This window comes from Vigna radiata, unplaced genomic scaffold (assembly GCF_000741045.1).
Source record: "Vigna radiata var. radiata cultivar VC1973A unplaced genomic scaffold, Vradiata_ver6 scaffold_337, whole genome shotgun sequence".
Classification (NCBI taxonomy): domain Eukaryota; kingdom Viridiplantae; phylum Streptophyta; class Magnoliopsida; order Fabales; family Fabaceae; genus Vigna; species Vigna radiata.
The window spans coordinates 149,775-166,552 of NW_014541822.1; the positions used below are offsets into that span (position 1 = coordinate 149,775).

Consider the following 16,778-nt stretch of genomic DNA (forward strand, 5'->3'; position numbering starts at 1 on the left):
TGGAGTTACCGAATTTGCATTAAGGAGGAGTATTAAAGAGTAATGCAAATTCTAGAAGAACGTAGAACCTTAGATAGAAGCATTCAAATGTATAACAAGTTCTAGAATGATGTAGAAAAGCCTAAGATAGGAAGAAAAATCAAGAATAGTCTACATATGTAAAAATCTAGAACATTCCACATAAGTTGTGGCTAGCATGTTCTAGAATATTCTATGGGTCTATAGATACCCATGAACTCTACCATTTGAGACATGTAGACAAAAAGCCAACATCTACAACAACTAAGACAACTACAACACTTTTTCCAACTGCTACTTTTACAATCTACTATCTCCATATTTTCTCTACATTTTCTCTACCTTATCAACTACTCCTTTCACAACCTTTAAATACTAACACAACTCTTTCTGGAATGAGACTTTCTAACATGTTATTATAAAGGTAAAGGGTCTGAAGATTCGTAGTTCAATTCAAAAGCCAGTAAAACAAAGTAGATGACTTCAACAGATTAAAGGAGAGATTAAATATGACAAGAGAAGATGAAGAATTAATTGTGGAAACAAAGGAAATAGGAAAACTTTGATCTGTAAGAATGCAGTTATATAGATAAAGCTCTCGTAATTTGGAGCCACAATTAAAATTACCTCCAAATACTAATGCTGTTAGATTATTTCTAGAGAGATCAAGGATATTAAGAGATGGAAAATTTGGATATAGAAAAGTTGACAGAGCAATGTCATTATCTGTGAAATAAAGCTCTTGTAGATGAAGGCTAAAATTGAATAACAGTTGAAATGTTGAGGAAGTAAAGGAAAGATCAAGGACAGTAAGAGAAGTTGAAACGTTGGAATGAGGATGAAACAAAGATTTGATATTAGTATCTGAAAGAGAACAATCGACAAGCCTCAACTCTACTAAGTTTGGAATGAGCTCACTAATAGCTTGTAGCCACTAGCGCGAGGAGCTGAGATTATGCAATGAGCCCAACTTAAGACTTGTTAAAGAATGTAGATTAGACAACCACTGTGAATCCTCAGCTTCTATGTCAAAATCACCACTTAGCCGAAGAGTTTGTAAGTTAGGAAGATTCCCATTCCGAAAAGGGATAGCTCCAGAAAGAATGTTTCTTTCCAGATTAAGATATTGTAGTCGTTTGAGATTACTAAGTTGAAATGGGATGGCTCTTGATAGAAAATTCCAATCAAGATGAAGATATTGCAACCGATTGAGATTACTAAGTTGAAATGGGATGNCTCCTNATAGAAAATTCCCTCCGAGATTAAGATATTGCANNCGNTTGAGATTACTAAGTTGAAATGGGATGACTCCTAATAGAAAATTCCCTCCGAGATTAAGATATTCCAGTCGGTTGAGATTCCTAAGTTGAAATGGAATTTCTCCTGATGGATAATTCCCTCCAAGATCAAGATATTGCAGCCGGTTGAGATTCCTAAGTTGAAATGGGATTTCTCCTGATAGAGCATTTCGTCCAAGATGAAGATATTGTAACTGTCTAAGATTCCCAATCTGAAAAGGAACTGGTCCAAGAAGACTATTTGTTCCAAGGTCTAGATGCCTTAGTAGTGAAAGATTTCCAAGTTGGAAAGGAATCCTCCCACTAAATGCAGAACATGAGAGGTTGAGATATTGTAAGTTGGTGAAACGGCCAATGGTTGATGGGATGAGATTCCGCAGAAAATCATTATTGCTGAGGTCTAGATGTTGAATGTATTGCAAGTGAATCAATGAAGTGAGATTGATTGGACCTCTCAAATATTGTTTATCCAGAGAACGAAGATCAAGTAGATGGTGATGGTTGCATTGAATGCCTTTCCACTTGCAGCAATCTGTATTATTTTGATCGTGAGTCCATGTAGACAGTTTTCCATAGTGATCAGTGAGGCTTTGTTTGAAGTTGAGGAGTCCTTGTCTCTCCTTCTCTCTGCACGTTGCATCACCACTTTCATTTCCTGAGAAAAGCAAAGAAAGGAGGAGAAGAACATATAATGTTTTTTAGAAAATAAGCACTCATTACCGTTTTTCTGATATTGAATAATCTTAACAGTTGGAGACTAAACTATTATTCACTTTTTTTCTCTTTCGCCTATCATGTTTGGAATGCTCTATGGAATTATTTATATTCATGGTTCTACTGAAGGTCTTCGAAGTTAGGTATGAAAAATAATTGTTATTTAAGAATACAGTGTAAATTGGTCCAAAGAACCGACTGTCCTAATCCAATTAATCATGGGATGGAAAAATTAAGCATGTTAGAAAGTTCAAAGGAAGAAAATGAGAGTAGCCCAAAAAGTCTTTAAACTATTAATGTTATATTTGAAATCCATTTTATGGGTTGGAAAATTTAAGCATATTAGACAAGCAGAAAATAATATTGGTTCAGAGAGATTATTCAAATATTAAAAGAAGAAAATGAAATGGTTTTATTTTGACAATAAAATATGCGAGTTCTTAGGGAGAAAAAGCTTCTTTCATTCTAAAGAGTTTATTTGCATATGTTACTAATAAAAAATAAATTTGTCTCCATAAATATTATCTTAATCGCTTTTTATTTTGACAAAAAAAAATTATATTGAAACGATGTATTATAATAATTTTCATTAGTATACAAACGGTGACACCCGGGTACTGACGAGGACGGGGAGTGATCACCGGTGCAAGAGGTATGGTGTAGGGGGCACAGACAAGGAGCGGCTCCTGGCAGGCTTCCAGTGGAAGGGGTACATGGACGAATCGAACATACACCAGAATGAGAGGGATCTGGAGACTGTATAGGTATGGGACTATACAGTTGAAAGATAACTTAAAGGAATTGATTTGGCTACCTATATCACCAAAATGCATTTGCTTTTCGGTAGCCTAACCCATAAGAACTTCATGGTTAAGCGTGCTTAGCCTGGAGAAATTCTGGGATGGGAGACCTTTCGAGAAGTTTTCCCTGGTGCGAGTGAGGACAAAGCACACTGGAAAGCCTTGTGGTGATGTGCGGAGGTAGTCAACAGTCCCTGTAAGTTGCCGGGGCGTTACAAATGGTATCAGAGCCTAGCCTCTCCCAGTACGGTGTGGGAGCGACTCCTGGCAGGCTTCCAGTGGAAGGGCCACATGGACGAATCTATGGGACTATAATTTTATAGAAATTTCAATGGTTCAATTTCTTAATTAATGATTGTTTGTTAATATATTTTATTTTTGATGTTGGGTTTTTGTTGATCAATGAAAGAAGATATAATTATTTTGTTTATGATGAGCAGAATTCTTTCAATGATCCAAAAAAAGGGAATCCGATGACACCTGTAGTGGCTGGAATGATAAGTGGAGACAGGTCATCTTTCTATGGTGTTGGCTTCTACAGTTTGCAAGATACTCTGTGGGATGATAAAGGAAGACACTACTTTAACTCTTGCACCATAGAAGGTGATATGGATTTCATCTTTGGTGTTGGTCAATCTTTATATGAGGTGATAATAATAATGATAATAATAATATGAAAGTTTCACTGAATTAATTAATTCATATTACATGATATGATATGTATATTTTCAGAGTTGTAGCATATCAGTTTGTGAAGCGTATCCAGGTAAAGCAATTATTGGTTTCATCACAGCGCAAGGGAGAATGAATGTAGACGATGAAAATGGTTTTGTTTTCAAGAACTGCAACATCCATGGATTTGGTAAAACATACTTGGGAACACCATGGAGATCCTATGCCAGAGTTCTTTTCTACAAAACAACAATGTCTTCAATCATTCAACCACTAGGTTGGCAGCCATGGAATTCCAGTGTCGATGTGTAAGTTCTTCTTCTATCTGTCTTTTTACTTCTTCTTATGGTTTCTCATTGAAAAATCGTAAGTTACAATATTGATGTGTAGTTTGAAACTTGAGATTTATGCAGGGTGGAGTGGAATTCTCAGAGTATGATAATATGGGTCCTGGTTCGGCCTTGTCTGGGAGAGTGAGCTGGTTGAAGAAATTGGATTCATCAACTCTCATGAAAATGACAAGTACAGAATTCGTGGCCCGGAATGGGGAATCCGGCGAGGTGGAGAAGTACTGCGGGAGATTCCTGATGGTAGCTACTGGGGAAACTAGCGACCCCTTTGTGCTGGCTATGGAAGCGTTGAGTAGTTTCCCTGGAAAGGTGATTCATTCCACTAGATTCAAGTCAGGGAAGGAGTTCAAAGACGAACATGTTTTTGTTGTTGGGGCAGAGAATTCAAAGAGAGAGAAAGAAGAGAGATAGTCATAATGGTCAGAGAGAAATAAAAGAGAGAGAAAGAAGTGTGAGGGGAATAGCAAAGGAGAGAGAATAAAAATACTGCCACATATGCGTAAATTAACACCATTACAAGCTATTTAACGGAAGAGACCTATTAAAAGCAAAATCAGTAACCTGTGGACCGAATTACATCACTTTTAAAAACGGATATCAAACAGAAATTCAGCCCCTAACTTGGAGACTAAAAAGATAATTAAACAATATATATATATATATATATATATATATATATTACATAAAAATCATTATCAAAATATGTTTACAAAATGTCTAATATTAATAAATAGATTGTATTGTTCCTAAGATGCTAAAACAATATAAATTTTACAATCCATAAGATGTCAAAAAACATAAAATGACAAGTCTAGAGCTTCCTAATAATCAATCACTGAGGATTTTGTTCATTTGGGCATTGATCTTGTTGCACTCCATCACCATGATAACAACTTCAGCACATAATGCTTTTTTCCCTTCTCCTTATTATATTGTGCTGAGAGTGGAGGAGGTGGGTCAAAACCGCTAGATGCCATGTACTGACGAAAATAAATGCAATTGGATGGTCTTACATGAAGTTGCCAAACTCTATTAAACAATTATGATGGTCAAAACATAGAAGAACATTAAGATGAATTTAATAAAATTCATAGCATTATAAAAGGTGTTTTACATTGCGTTAGGATAAGAAGAATGAATCTACACAAAGGTATTTTGATTACTTGGTGGTATGAGAGTACTTTTTTAGGTATCAGTTTGCATGTTAAGAGGGATTGGGACATGATAGGAAATGTAGGAGGGAAATAGAAAGGTATTATAAAATATAAAAGGCTAAATATAAACCATGTAAAGAATTTCTAATTAAAACATCTGTCAACTAGACTCTTAATCCTTAGTGATAATTTTAAAGATAAGGGAATAGATAGAACTTGTAAAATTTAAATTAAAATTTGATATAGTGAATGTGAATTAGAAATGAACTTAACACATGGTTTGGATTGAGCATGATAAAAGAAAAAAAAAAGTAAGATTAATGTATCAAAAGTTTAATGAGTATAACTTTTCATTTTCTAAATTTTAAAGAGCCAAGTGAGTATAACTTTTCATTTTTCTAAATTTTAATGAGTTTTGGAAATTTAATTACCGGTCGCAAGATCCAAATAGGGTTAACACTGACGAGATACTCCTGATATTTTGAGAAAATAGGTTAGAAAACTTTTTATTTCCCTTCTGTACGTTATAATGGGTAAGGCAATTTTTGACAGTGGGTAAGGCAATTTTTTTACTTAGTAGAACATTATCAATTTAAAGTAATCTTCAAAAGCTTTATTCTTGAAAATTTTCACAACTTACTATGGTCTTAGAAATCAGGATGAGGTATATGGTAACACTTCCTTTTGTTGAACTCTCCTATCTAGCCTTCCCAGCTCTACTACATAAGATGGTCCTCCTGCTTGAAACCAAGTGAATGTTCATTTCCTGTTCAGCTAATTGTACAAGGAATAAAATGTCAAACATCATTTTCCACATAACAAAAAAGAACTATTAAGACAAATCAAAGAAAATTTCATACTCTAAGGATTATACTGTTAATTTTAATGATTCCATTTTAAAACACTAAACAAAATGATTGGCCTTTTGCAGAGAACATATGTACAAATGATGATGTTTACCTAAAGTCGCACGTGTCAAACATCTAATTGTACAAGGAATAAAATGTCAAACATCATTTTCCACATCACCAAAAAAAACTATTAAGACAAATCAAAGAAAATATCATACTCTGGATTATACTGTTAACTTTAATGATTCCATTTTAAAATACTAAACAAAATGATTGGCCTTTTGCAGAGAACATATGTACAAATGATGATGTTTACCTAAATCGCACGTGTCAAACATAATCAAAACAAAAAAAATGCTTTAAATGTTACATTACGATAATAAAACATACCTTATAACGATTAATAATATCTTTCAAAATTTTATTTTAAGGCATGCCTTATGTGAAGATAGCCATTACCATATGGAGGGTCATCATGAAGAATAAAATTTGCCTGATCAAGTAATTTAGAATTGGTTAATGCTTTCAAATAGCTAGGAGTTAAACAGGTGAGAGTACGATCCAAAACTTACTTAGCTGTTTTTCTCAACAACTTTCTTGAATACTTGATTCTCTTACCAAAATAATGTGAAATAGAAAATAGACTACCTTTTCTTTTTCATATCAGAACCGTATCAAGCATATAAGCATAATGACTATCCTAGAGAAAACATTAGCAAATATGAATATATAACTCATAATGATAAACTGATATCTCACATACCAGATTTTCAAACGAGCTTCAATGAAACAAAGTGCAATCTCTGTAAAGGCTTTTATGAAATATTTGATCTTTTTCAATCAATTACTTTAGCCTTACCATCAGGTGGTGCAATTGCAAGAGCCATAACATTGTTTTCCTCCAGTTCCATAGCTTTTAAATTTATTTCATTAAGTCCCTACATAGGTGCAGAAGTGTGTATTCATTCCTGTAAGGTAGGAGGAAGACCGGTCAAGCAATGCAGGATACAGTAAAGATATAAAGGGGAAGGAGGTTAGTAGGAGAAAGACTAATAAACGAGTAGCTCGTGAAGAACAAAGGAGGTTGACCGGGAAGAACGGAGAGCGGATCAGTACAACTACTAGGCCGATCAGTAAGGTCGATTGGTGGGGCATGGGTGTGGCTAACTCTCAAACGAATCAAGGAAGCGAGTTAGTGGACGAATTTTGCGGGACTGATGGATTAACGATTATGGGTAGTTAATGTCCATGTTGGTAACGACGCTAATTAGTGGACGAATTTTGCAGGATTGATGGATCAATAGTTATGGGTAGTTAATGCCCTTTAACTGAGTCTAATGCCTGTAAATACAGAGATGATTAGTCAGGTACTTATTTTTGATTTTACTCACACTTTCACTGATCTTTGAGTGACTTCGCTCACTTGGGCATTGAAATGCTAACTTGCAGGTCACATCTGATCGGTGGAAAAGCGTGGAAGTTCGGTGAGAAAGAGAGAAGGAGCGGTTGGGATTGTATTCAACCTCAGGTCTCATCCGAAACAATTCCATTAAGTGAACATCACAAGTATCCATAGAAAACATTATTTCATAATCAACACATAATCATTTGATAATCAACCACAATTCTAAATCAAAGTGGACACAAACAAATAAAACTAATGAAGTTATACAGCAGAAAAATGGCTTAGGCGTGGGGAGATTCAAACTTTGGGCTGGATGGAAGAAAATAAGACGGCCAAGCCAACCCATTCGACAAGAACCTGCAATAAGATCAAATAGAGTTTTAAGACTAAATATGACTAAATCACAGGTTTTCTCTCTCAAATAGAGTTTAAAGACCAAATATGATCAAATTACTTTCAAACATGACACAATCCAATTTCTTAAGTTCAAACTTAAACTGATGGTAAGAATAATGACCTGTGATTAAATTTGTAAAGAATCAAGTAAAAATAATCAAAATAATGTAACTTTGCTCCAAAAGTAATTTCATCTACAATCCCTTTGATCTCTCACAACCCTCCCCTTACAAGCTCTAACTCCACTATTTGAATAAAGAACAAAAGAATAATCTTAAGAAAAAATAACTACTGCTCATCAACTTCCTAGGAGAACTTTGAAAATAAAACATAAAAACTATTACATCTCCTAATTTTATTATTCTAGATAATTATGCTATTACATTACAAAAATAATGCATTTTAGACGAGGATCGTTTCCGGCGATTTTTAAAACCTCAACTAAGTCCCGACGGTTATAACAAAACCGCCCCTAATATTTATTTATTTTTTCTTTAGAATGATGTTTAGAATGGCTAAATATTTTTCCCTCAACCCTAGTGTCCTCTCCGCCTTCATTCCCGCTTCTGCCTCTGGTGGTCTTATTTTCTCCCAACTCTATCGGTTCCCTGTGTCGTTTCTTCGTCTTCAAACAAGGTGCGGAGTTCTTGGGCTTTATTCCACTTTGGCAATTAAACTTGCAAAGAAATTGTCGAGAAGAGAAACAAGGATGGCCGTCGTGGAGAAGTTGATAGAGTTATACCTAATCCGCGGTGCGACGACCTCTGTCTGTGGGTGTGGTGGTAGGGACACTTTTTTCGCGACAACGGTGTTTCAGCGTCTTCACGGTGAGTTTCCGGTGACTCAGGCGCGGCGTTTGCACGACGCGAGGATCTCGTTCTCCAGCGTTTTAGCAACAGTAGAAACTTGGATGGAATTCGCGATTGATTTAGGGTTTGAATTCGGGTTCTGTTTTTAGAGATTTGAATGGGGTTTTCTTTCGGTGTCTCATGATTTTGGGTATGGCCGTGGAGGAGAAGAAATTTCAGGTATGAAAGCTATTTTAGTAAGATTGATTGCTTGTATGTGGTACGATATGCTTTTCCCCTATTTTAATGTTCATTCCGGTATAATTGTATGTTGGTATAATTGTATATTTGGGGAATTGAAAATAGAATACTCTTCTAATACTTGTAGCTGAGGTCTCTCTGCATTTCTTTGATATTCCTTAGGTACATATTGCAGTCAAGATGTTGCTACCAAAGTTCTGAATATGGATCTGGATAACTGATTTTCCTTTGTTTGAGTGGAATGATCCAGAGTATAGGGTCGAGGTCTGTTCTCTAAATAGCAACTGACAGTGTATTCTTCAACATTATTAATGTCTATTTCTGAAATTATGTGATTCTTCTTTCTCAATATAATCTTTTCTGATCCTCTCTCTTTTAAATTATGTCAATGTGTGAATTGGCAATTTTCATCTCAACAACACAGAATTGAATAATAATTCAACAGGAGGGCCTGTACTTTGTGCTTGATGTTTTGATATTGGGGAAAATATGCTACGTCCAAGTAAAGTGTCTGGGGGTACATAGTATCATTTCTGTTTTTTGTTATTATTCTTAAATATGGTTTAATGCAGGCTCTTCATCATCCTTTTACTGCGCCATTACATATATATTTGGTATCTTGTTTAGAGACTGTTTACTTTAAGGAAAAGATATCTGTTTTCATTAGATATTTTTACTCCAATTAAAAAATTATGCCTTGGTGGTGGTGGCATTTGTGTAGCTTGATTTATGTTGTATGGCCAAATTTCTGGTATGGTTGAAGACAGCATGTAACATTTACAAGGAACTGATTCCATTGACATCAATTCTGCAGATTGAACCACAACTTTTATATGGAAAGAATGTTATGATTTCAGCCCATGGGAATTCATAGAGATCCATTATCATGTACCTTGATAAATTAACTTCCCAAGAGGTAGCTGGAGTATTCAAAATTATTCTCTTAAGTTTGCGTATGACAGTACATACTCATATTTTTTCTTTCACCACCAGGTCATTAGTTTGGAATTGTCAACTGGAATTCCCATGCTTTACATTTTCAAAGAAGGAAGATTCATTACGAGGGAAGTCTCATAAGGCCTTCTGAAGCTGGAGTTTATGCCTATACAAAGGTATGCTTTTTATGTCAGCTGTTGTATCCTACTTTTAGGATGCATTTTATATCAGCTTTTATTTAAGATGTATTTTATATTTCCTTGCTTTCACGATGATAGCTCATGGGAAATGCTCTTTTTCTTTGATTTCAATTTCAATTTTTATATTTGCAGTTTCCATCAACCTTGTTTTCCTTCATTCTCCAGTTGTTTTTTAGTGGTGGTTTGGTATCATTCTGAGAGCAGGCAGCACTTCAACCCCAAGTTTGAAAAATGTTTATTACTGGTTTTTTCTTCTTGTTATATTAATATATGTTTTGGTTTTTTCTTCTTGATATACACGCTTCTCTTTCTTTTTCGATTTTGTTTCCTCTGCTCTATCCTTTTCTATCTTCTATTTGTTTCTATTCCAGTCGCTTGTGTTAATTATCTGACAAATTTGATTTGTCCAAATGTTTTGAAAGGAACAATATGAAACAACATTGCAGATTTGATGTTAGTGTTCCCCTTTCCCCCAACATATCTCATTTTCTTAAATTTTCTCCTGGAAAGTCTCATCAAGAAGGTAAACATGATGTTTAAACTGTCATATAAACGTGGTTACAAACTCAAAAAGTGATAAATTTGATTTGACCAAATGTTGCTGCCAAACAAAGTCTTTTGTTTCTGTATACACGTTATGAATTTTCCTTGTGCATGTCATGAACTTGTAGGAATTGTTTAGAAAAGAGACAAACATACTCTGCCAACGTTAATGTTCCTGTTTTTTATATTTCAATGATAAGTCTCAACTTGAAAGAGTACAAAACCTTGGCAATCATGAATCACCCATGTGCTCTATAGATTTAAACGTGAGTTATATAGCCCTTCCCATTGTATTTTGGCTTAAATTGATAAAAAAAATGCTCATATTTATGTTTGTGTTAACCAATTGGACATGATTTTACATCAGTGGCAGTGCTTCAAACTCTAGCATTATATTTTAATACTTTTTCTAATCGTTTTCTTAGATTCCTCATTTAATATAACTACACAGCAATCAGGCAGGATAGCACTTCGATTCTAGACTTTTTAGAATGCTCAATATTTCCTCAAAAAATTACTTTTTAGTCTAGTATTTATAGGAATAAAATTAATACGTTTCTTAAAAGTTTCTAAAAAGAAGACTGAGTTTTATTTTTAGTAATGAAAAGACAGAGCTAGGTATCGGTAAGAAAAAATGTATTGGATAAAGAAACGTGAAAGAAAAGAGTAAGGGCAACACTTACAATAATCTTATATTTTTCTACAAATTTCTTCACTAACAAATAACAATAAATATTTCCCATTTTAGAAATATCAACCTTATTTATTTAGGAGGTGCATATTACTTATTATTATGTAGATACGTATGAGGAGGTGTAACATATACTATATAATATATAAAAGAAAGGGTTATCCTTTGTAACATGGATCTCAACCTTCATTTTGACTACTGAATAATGAACGGGACTGCCAACAGACATTCAATCCCATTCAGAAATTAAAATACGTTTATGTCTACCTAGGTCTGTTAGTGGAGTTTAATCGACAAGTTAAAAATACAGTCTTCACTATTTTATCATTAAAAAAATCATGTGATTCAAGTGTTTTATCATGTGATTCAATATAATTTCGGTTCATCCAGCTCCCTTATTTTCTAGACATATTCTCCTATACCTGCACACAGTTTCTTGGCATCGAGTCTATGTGGGATGTCCAGGTAATTGTCACTTCTATTATAACTGTCACTTATATTATAAATACCAATCCTGCCTACATGATAATGTTAATGTTTAAATTTGCCTTGTGCTATTGCCTAGTCAAATCTCAAACCTAACTGGACCATACTTAAGCTGTGGCCAAATGGAAAATATTGAAGTTAATTTAGAAATTAACTCCCTGTTCTCTTTGAGCTATTGCTATTATGAAGTTTATTGGTTTTTAGGTAGGGTAGGCAGAAGAGAGGAGATAGGCTAGTGAATAATATGAATTGGTATACCAAATTAAAGCAATATCTTTTATTAGTTCTGATACTAGATTTACAATTCTAATTGAATAAGAAAATTTCTGGCTAGGAGTTATAATGGAAAAAGAACTTTAACTTCTATAACATATAGTGTAAAAACTTAGGAGACCTTAAAAATTTGGAAAGATGACCAACAAATTGTATTTGGGGCTGGTGTGAATCATGACCAAATCCAATCTCCTGAAGAATGGCAGGAAGAGCGTCATCATCAATCTATCAATCAGTACAAAGTCACTACTGAAATGATCATTAGCTGAAAAAGAAGTTTGGGTAGTTTGAATATGATCACAGGGAAAAGTAATGATAATTTTCTTTTATATTATAATTAGAATATTACGTATTCTCCATTCATGTTAACATATCTTGCATTGTGCAAAAGAATAACTTTGTTTCTTTATTAAATCAATTTATATTATTTTGCTTATTATATAATTGTAAAAATATATACTTAACTACGCTTTAACTAGTTATTTCTTTCTTGTAAAAATATATAATTGTAAAAATCAATTCTTTCTTGCTTATTTTCCTTCATGTACTTTGGGATATAGGCTGCAGAGCTACTCAAGAACTAATATCTTCAACCTTATGTTCTTAAGGTCCATCTCAAAATCAATTGCCCAAGGCGAAGTTCTTTGCCAGGTCTTTGGCAAGAATCTAACTACATGAAGAAAGCTAGATTTTTGAAGTGAGAAGATGATCGTGTTTCTGTTTCTGGGTATAAGTGGCATTCTATTAGCAATGATAGGACTTTAAATCCCAAATGTATCAGGAGTGGAAATATTACTTGTATTTCTAATGTTTAGAATTTATATAATAATAATGGTTTATATTTAATGTTTATATTTAATTTTAGTTTCCTATTATTTAATTTTAGTTTGTTTATAATAATAAAATAATTTGAATAATAAAAAATTAAATTATCTACATTTTTAGCGGTATTGGAAATTCCAACTATGTAAACTCAGAAATTATTGGCGATTTTGGAAAACCCACACAAGTACCGACGGTTTCTGTAAAACTTCTGTTATTATCGGCGGTTTTACAAAACTCTGCTATTACCTACAAAACCTCCGCTATTATCGGCGGTTTTGTCCAAATCCTCTTATTACCGGCGGATTTGTCAAAACCCTCGCTAATATCGACGGTTTTTCAAAAAATCGCTGGTAAACTAGCAACGCAACTTTTCCTAGTGGTTTTCCTAACTGCGGATAACACATTTTTTGAGGGTTAAAACCGCCAGAAATGAAGAAAATAACCCCCGAAAAAATTGTAAAGTGTTGGATATAGAACCATTCAAGTGCTTTGTCCTAACAATTTAATTTTTAAGTTAAAGTTTCCTTCATCTATACTTAAAGCACAAAGGGTCTCATGTGATGTGCAATAAGATATATGGCAGTGACAACTACATGGGTTATAGGCTCAACTTACCCATTAGAATAGAGGTTTACTTTTTATACTTGTAATCTTATTGTGCGTGATTGTTTGGAAAAACCATACCTCATATGACTTGGTATCAAGACCATGGGGAGTCATATAGTTATGGAGACTTGGACCACCAGGAAGAAATCCATCAACCTTGGCCTGAACAAACAAACGTGTTAGGCATAGATTAAAGAAGACCAAATTTTAACTCAACTGACAGCAAAACTAGTCTTGATGTTTTCCCATATAAAGCTACATATTACCATTTACTTCTTCTATCAAATAGTGATTATAAGTCAAATTTTGATATGATATACCTCATAGCCACCGTGAATAAGGCTCATAAATTCACTCATACAGTTGTGATAATAATATGGAGGCCGGAAAGTATGCTCAGCAACCAACCATCTGGGTGGAAAAATGACAAAATCAAGTAATATCCATTGTTTGTAATTAAGTAGACTTCAAGATGCTTACAACAGAAAATGCCAGATTTGATTAAAACTAAATAGTGATATCTATAAGCTTAAGTAAGGCACACTTGATCCTTCACTTATGGTGATTTTAAATGGATGCCACCCAGGGTCTTTTAAATGTTGCACAAAAATTAATACAGAATATATATTAGTGAATTTTTCGACTTATACTAGGTGATTACCTAATTTTGCAATAAGTTGTTGCTTGGGTACCTGTTTGCTTCTCTTTAAATGTAGCTAAACACTTACATTATCTAATCAATTCTACTCTATTAATTATTACATTTCAAAAGTTTCTAGATAAAATTTTTGCATTCGATTCAATCGAAATGGTGATAACCAAATCTCTGTAAAATTGGATTAACTAGGAAATAAAAAAGAAAACAACTTTCTACAGAATTAAAGTATGGAATTATCAAACATGGAAAAATTGTCAATGACAGAAGTATTGCAATTAAAGTAGGCCTATGTCAGGAATTCAATTCTTGAAGATATAAAAACTCAAAAAATGACAAAGCATTGATTATACGAGGGAATGGAAATGGCTCTTACTAGTCTCCCACTTCGGTTTCCACCATCATAACCTGAAGTGGAGATGTAATTTATGTCCATCACTAGTATTTGGAGATGTAATTTATGGCTCTTACCATGTCACCCTCTAGTATTTGGAGAACCTTTGATAAACAACTAAATATATGAGAAAACTTAACTTTTAGAATTTCAATAATGACCACAGTATTATATAACTATAAGAAAATTTCAGTAATGACCATAGTCCTCGTCTCTATGTAGTTCACTAATCAGCTCACCTCAGACCAACCCTCTTCCCCGCCCTCATGCCCTATCTGTTTCCCCATCATCGACTATGAAGGAGTGAACTTGTTCGTGACGCTTGCCGACAAGTGCAATCTACCTATCCTCGGGGATAGTTTCGTAGCTAGGGTTTTCTAACTTGATTTGGGCCTAGTGCCATCGAATCGACGCTGCCGCAGAGGTGGGCCTTGAGACACTCCAACGATTCGCTGTGACCGGTCTCCAGTAACCTCAGCCTTATAATGGAGCCTGGGGTGAGCGCTAGGGTTCGAGGGCAAGGCTAACATGGAAGAGGCGTTTATGGTGGAGGCTATGATTTGAATGAAGGCTAGGCTATGGTTCCAAAGAATGTGAGAATAACCAAACTTCTTCTTTGTGAGCGAGATTGAATGACCGCGACTGAGAGAAAGAACAAAACATCTCTATGAAATTTAGTGAACGAGAGTGAGAAAATTTGTTAAGGAGTGGAACCTAAAACTTGGATTGAACACACATTGCATGTCAGGAACAAGGAAAAAGAAAACTGAAACATGGAGCTTTGATATAATCTATGGCAGGTTAGGTACAGGAAGGAAAAAGAAATTGAAATTTGAAAGGGTAAGGGTTTTGAACAAGAAAGGAAGGGGAGAAGGAGAGAGAGGAAAGCTCGAGGGTTCAAAATGAGAGTGAAATTGTTCACTAGCTTCCAATTAATCAAAAATAATTTTTTTAAAAAAATATTTTCTAAATTCGTATATAATATCAATAGTTAACACTTGGTTCTGCTTACATGCAGATAATGGGAATTATATACGATTGTTATCCTTATTTAATTTTTCCACCATCACGCGCCAATTTTATATACAGAATTTACATACGGATTTTCTGTATATAAAAATCTGTATATAATATTCGTATGTAATTCTTTTTTTAAAATCCGTATATAATATCCGTATGTAATACTTAAATTACATACGAATTTAGATTTGTATGTAATAGCCGTATATAATATACGTATGTAAAGATCCGTATGTAAAGATCCGTATGTAGTGTGAGGCTACTGCAAGAACAAAGGTTGAGGAAGAGTCAAGGCGGCAAAGAGAAAAGGAAGGAGAAGTTGCACGAGTTGCAATAGAAAAGGTTTTATTCATTATTTATAATTGGTTGGAAGTTAAATTTTCCGTGATCATGTAATTGAGTATTTAATTTGACGTGCTTTGTAGATGAAAAGAACTGTTGATATAGAACATAATATGGAGATTATAAGAGAACTGGAAAGTTTGAGCGGATGCACGCTATCTTATAAGGCGATGGGCGGCATAAATGGCTACAAAGTTGCACTGGACACATGGGATAAACCTCAGTTTGAGAATCCATTAGAGCGACTTGGTTTATTTATGCACGCTATCTTCCTATGATTCCCATCTAGAAATAATTTATATATATGTTTAGGGGGGTAGCATATTAGTAGGTGTTGGGAAGTGTTTCAGGTATAAAGTGGTGCCAAGGGTTGAAGACTGGATGGACGTAGCTTGAAGCGCTCCAGGTGGTGTAGAAGGCCGGACGACATGTGATGATTGTCGACTGGTAAGGACTAAACGGGATGGCGAGGACTGCTAACTGATGGAGACCGGACAGACTAATGAAAACTGAACGCTTTACTTGTTGAGGCAATATCAAATGCAAGACCCCTGATGAGGCCTATGAATTAATTGAGAATATGGCCACCAATGACAATGAGACACACAGTGAGAGAGGAGCTCCATCCCCACCTAAAGGAGTTTTTCAACTGCAGCCATATGATGCCCTGCTTGCCCAAAATAAGATCATCACCCAACAATTGGAGGTCCTGACCAAGAAGGTGATGCAGTAGGAACCTCAGAATGTGGCACAGGTTCAGCAACAACTTTGTGAGCTATGTGGGGGTGACCATATTAATGGTCAATGTGTAGTGCTCGAAAATCTTAATGAAGAAGTTAACTACATGGGAAACCAGAGCCAGTTCCGTCCCAATAATTACAATCAAGGGTCGAAATCTCACCTAAGCAATGGATAAGGTCAATTTGGGCAAACTGGCGGGCAATTCAATAGGCCACCACAACAGCAACAGTAGTGGCAGCAACACCCCTCTTTATCTGACAGAATCACAAGGCTTGAAGAGACTCTCCAACAATTCATGGAGGCAACCTTGTTTACACAAAAAAGCACAAATGCTGCCATCAGAAACCTGGAGATACAGG

At 34.8% G+C, this 16,778-nt stretch overlaps 1 protein-coding gene and 2 long non-coding RNA genes across 10 annotated transcripts; 2 read left to right on the plus strand and 1 right to left on the minus strand.

Moving 5' to 3' along the window:
* The first annotated feature begins 3,303 nt into the window (after nt 1–3,303).
* LOC106778425 (probable pectinesterase 55) lies at nt 3,304–4,263 on the plus strand. The gene is made up of 3 exons (XM_022776190.1): nt 3,304–3,486; nt 3,563–3,808; nt 3,916–4,263. The coding sequence occupies exons 1-3, from the start codon at nt 3,304–3,306 to the stop codon at nt 4,261–4,263; spliced, it is 777 nt and encodes a 258-aa protein (XP_022631911.1).
* A 3,173-nt stretch (nt 4,264–7,436) lies between these two features.
* LOC111240678 lies at nt 7,437–13,743 on the minus strand. The gene is made up of 3 exons (XR_002666195.1): nt 13,588–13,743; nt 13,346–13,429; nt 7,437–7,619 (listed from the first exon to the last, which is right to left on the minus strand). It is a non-coding gene; the product is annotated as an uncharacterized LOC111240678 (long non-coding RNA).
* On the plus strand, nt 8,201–12,619 carry LOC106778431. Of its 8 annotated transcripts, none has more exons than XR_002666194.1 (7): nt 8,201–8,686; nt 8,870–8,971; nt 9,522–9,623; nt 9,701–9,819; nt 9,976–10,366; nt 11,468–11,542; nt 12,397–12,619. It is a non-coding gene; the product is annotated as an uncharacterized LOC106778431 (long non-coding RNA). The 8 variants fall into 8 exon arrangements; XR_002666192.1 differs by having other exon boundaries at nt 9,976–10,076; nt 10,266–10,366; nt 11,468–12,619; XR_002666190.1 differs by having other exon boundaries at nt 9,976–11,542.
* Nucleotides 13,744–16,778: the final 3,035 nt, after the last annotated feature.

What these genes read in the sequence shown, in the direction of transcription:
- LOC106778425 (XM_022776190.1), top strand. Translation starts at nt 3,304, where the DNA reads ATGACACCTGTAGTGGCTGGAATGATAAGTGGAGACAGGTCATCTTTC. An exon ending in CTTTATATGAGGTGATAATA is followed by an intron (nt 3,487 to 3,562) that starts ATAATGATAATA and finishes GTATATTTTCAG; the next exon opens with AGTTGTAGCATATCAGTTTG. An exon ending in CATGGAATTCCAGTGTCGAT is followed by an intron (nt 3,809 to 3,915) that starts GTGTAAGTTCTT and finishes AGATTTATGCAG; the next exon opens with GGTGGAGTGGAATTCTCAGA.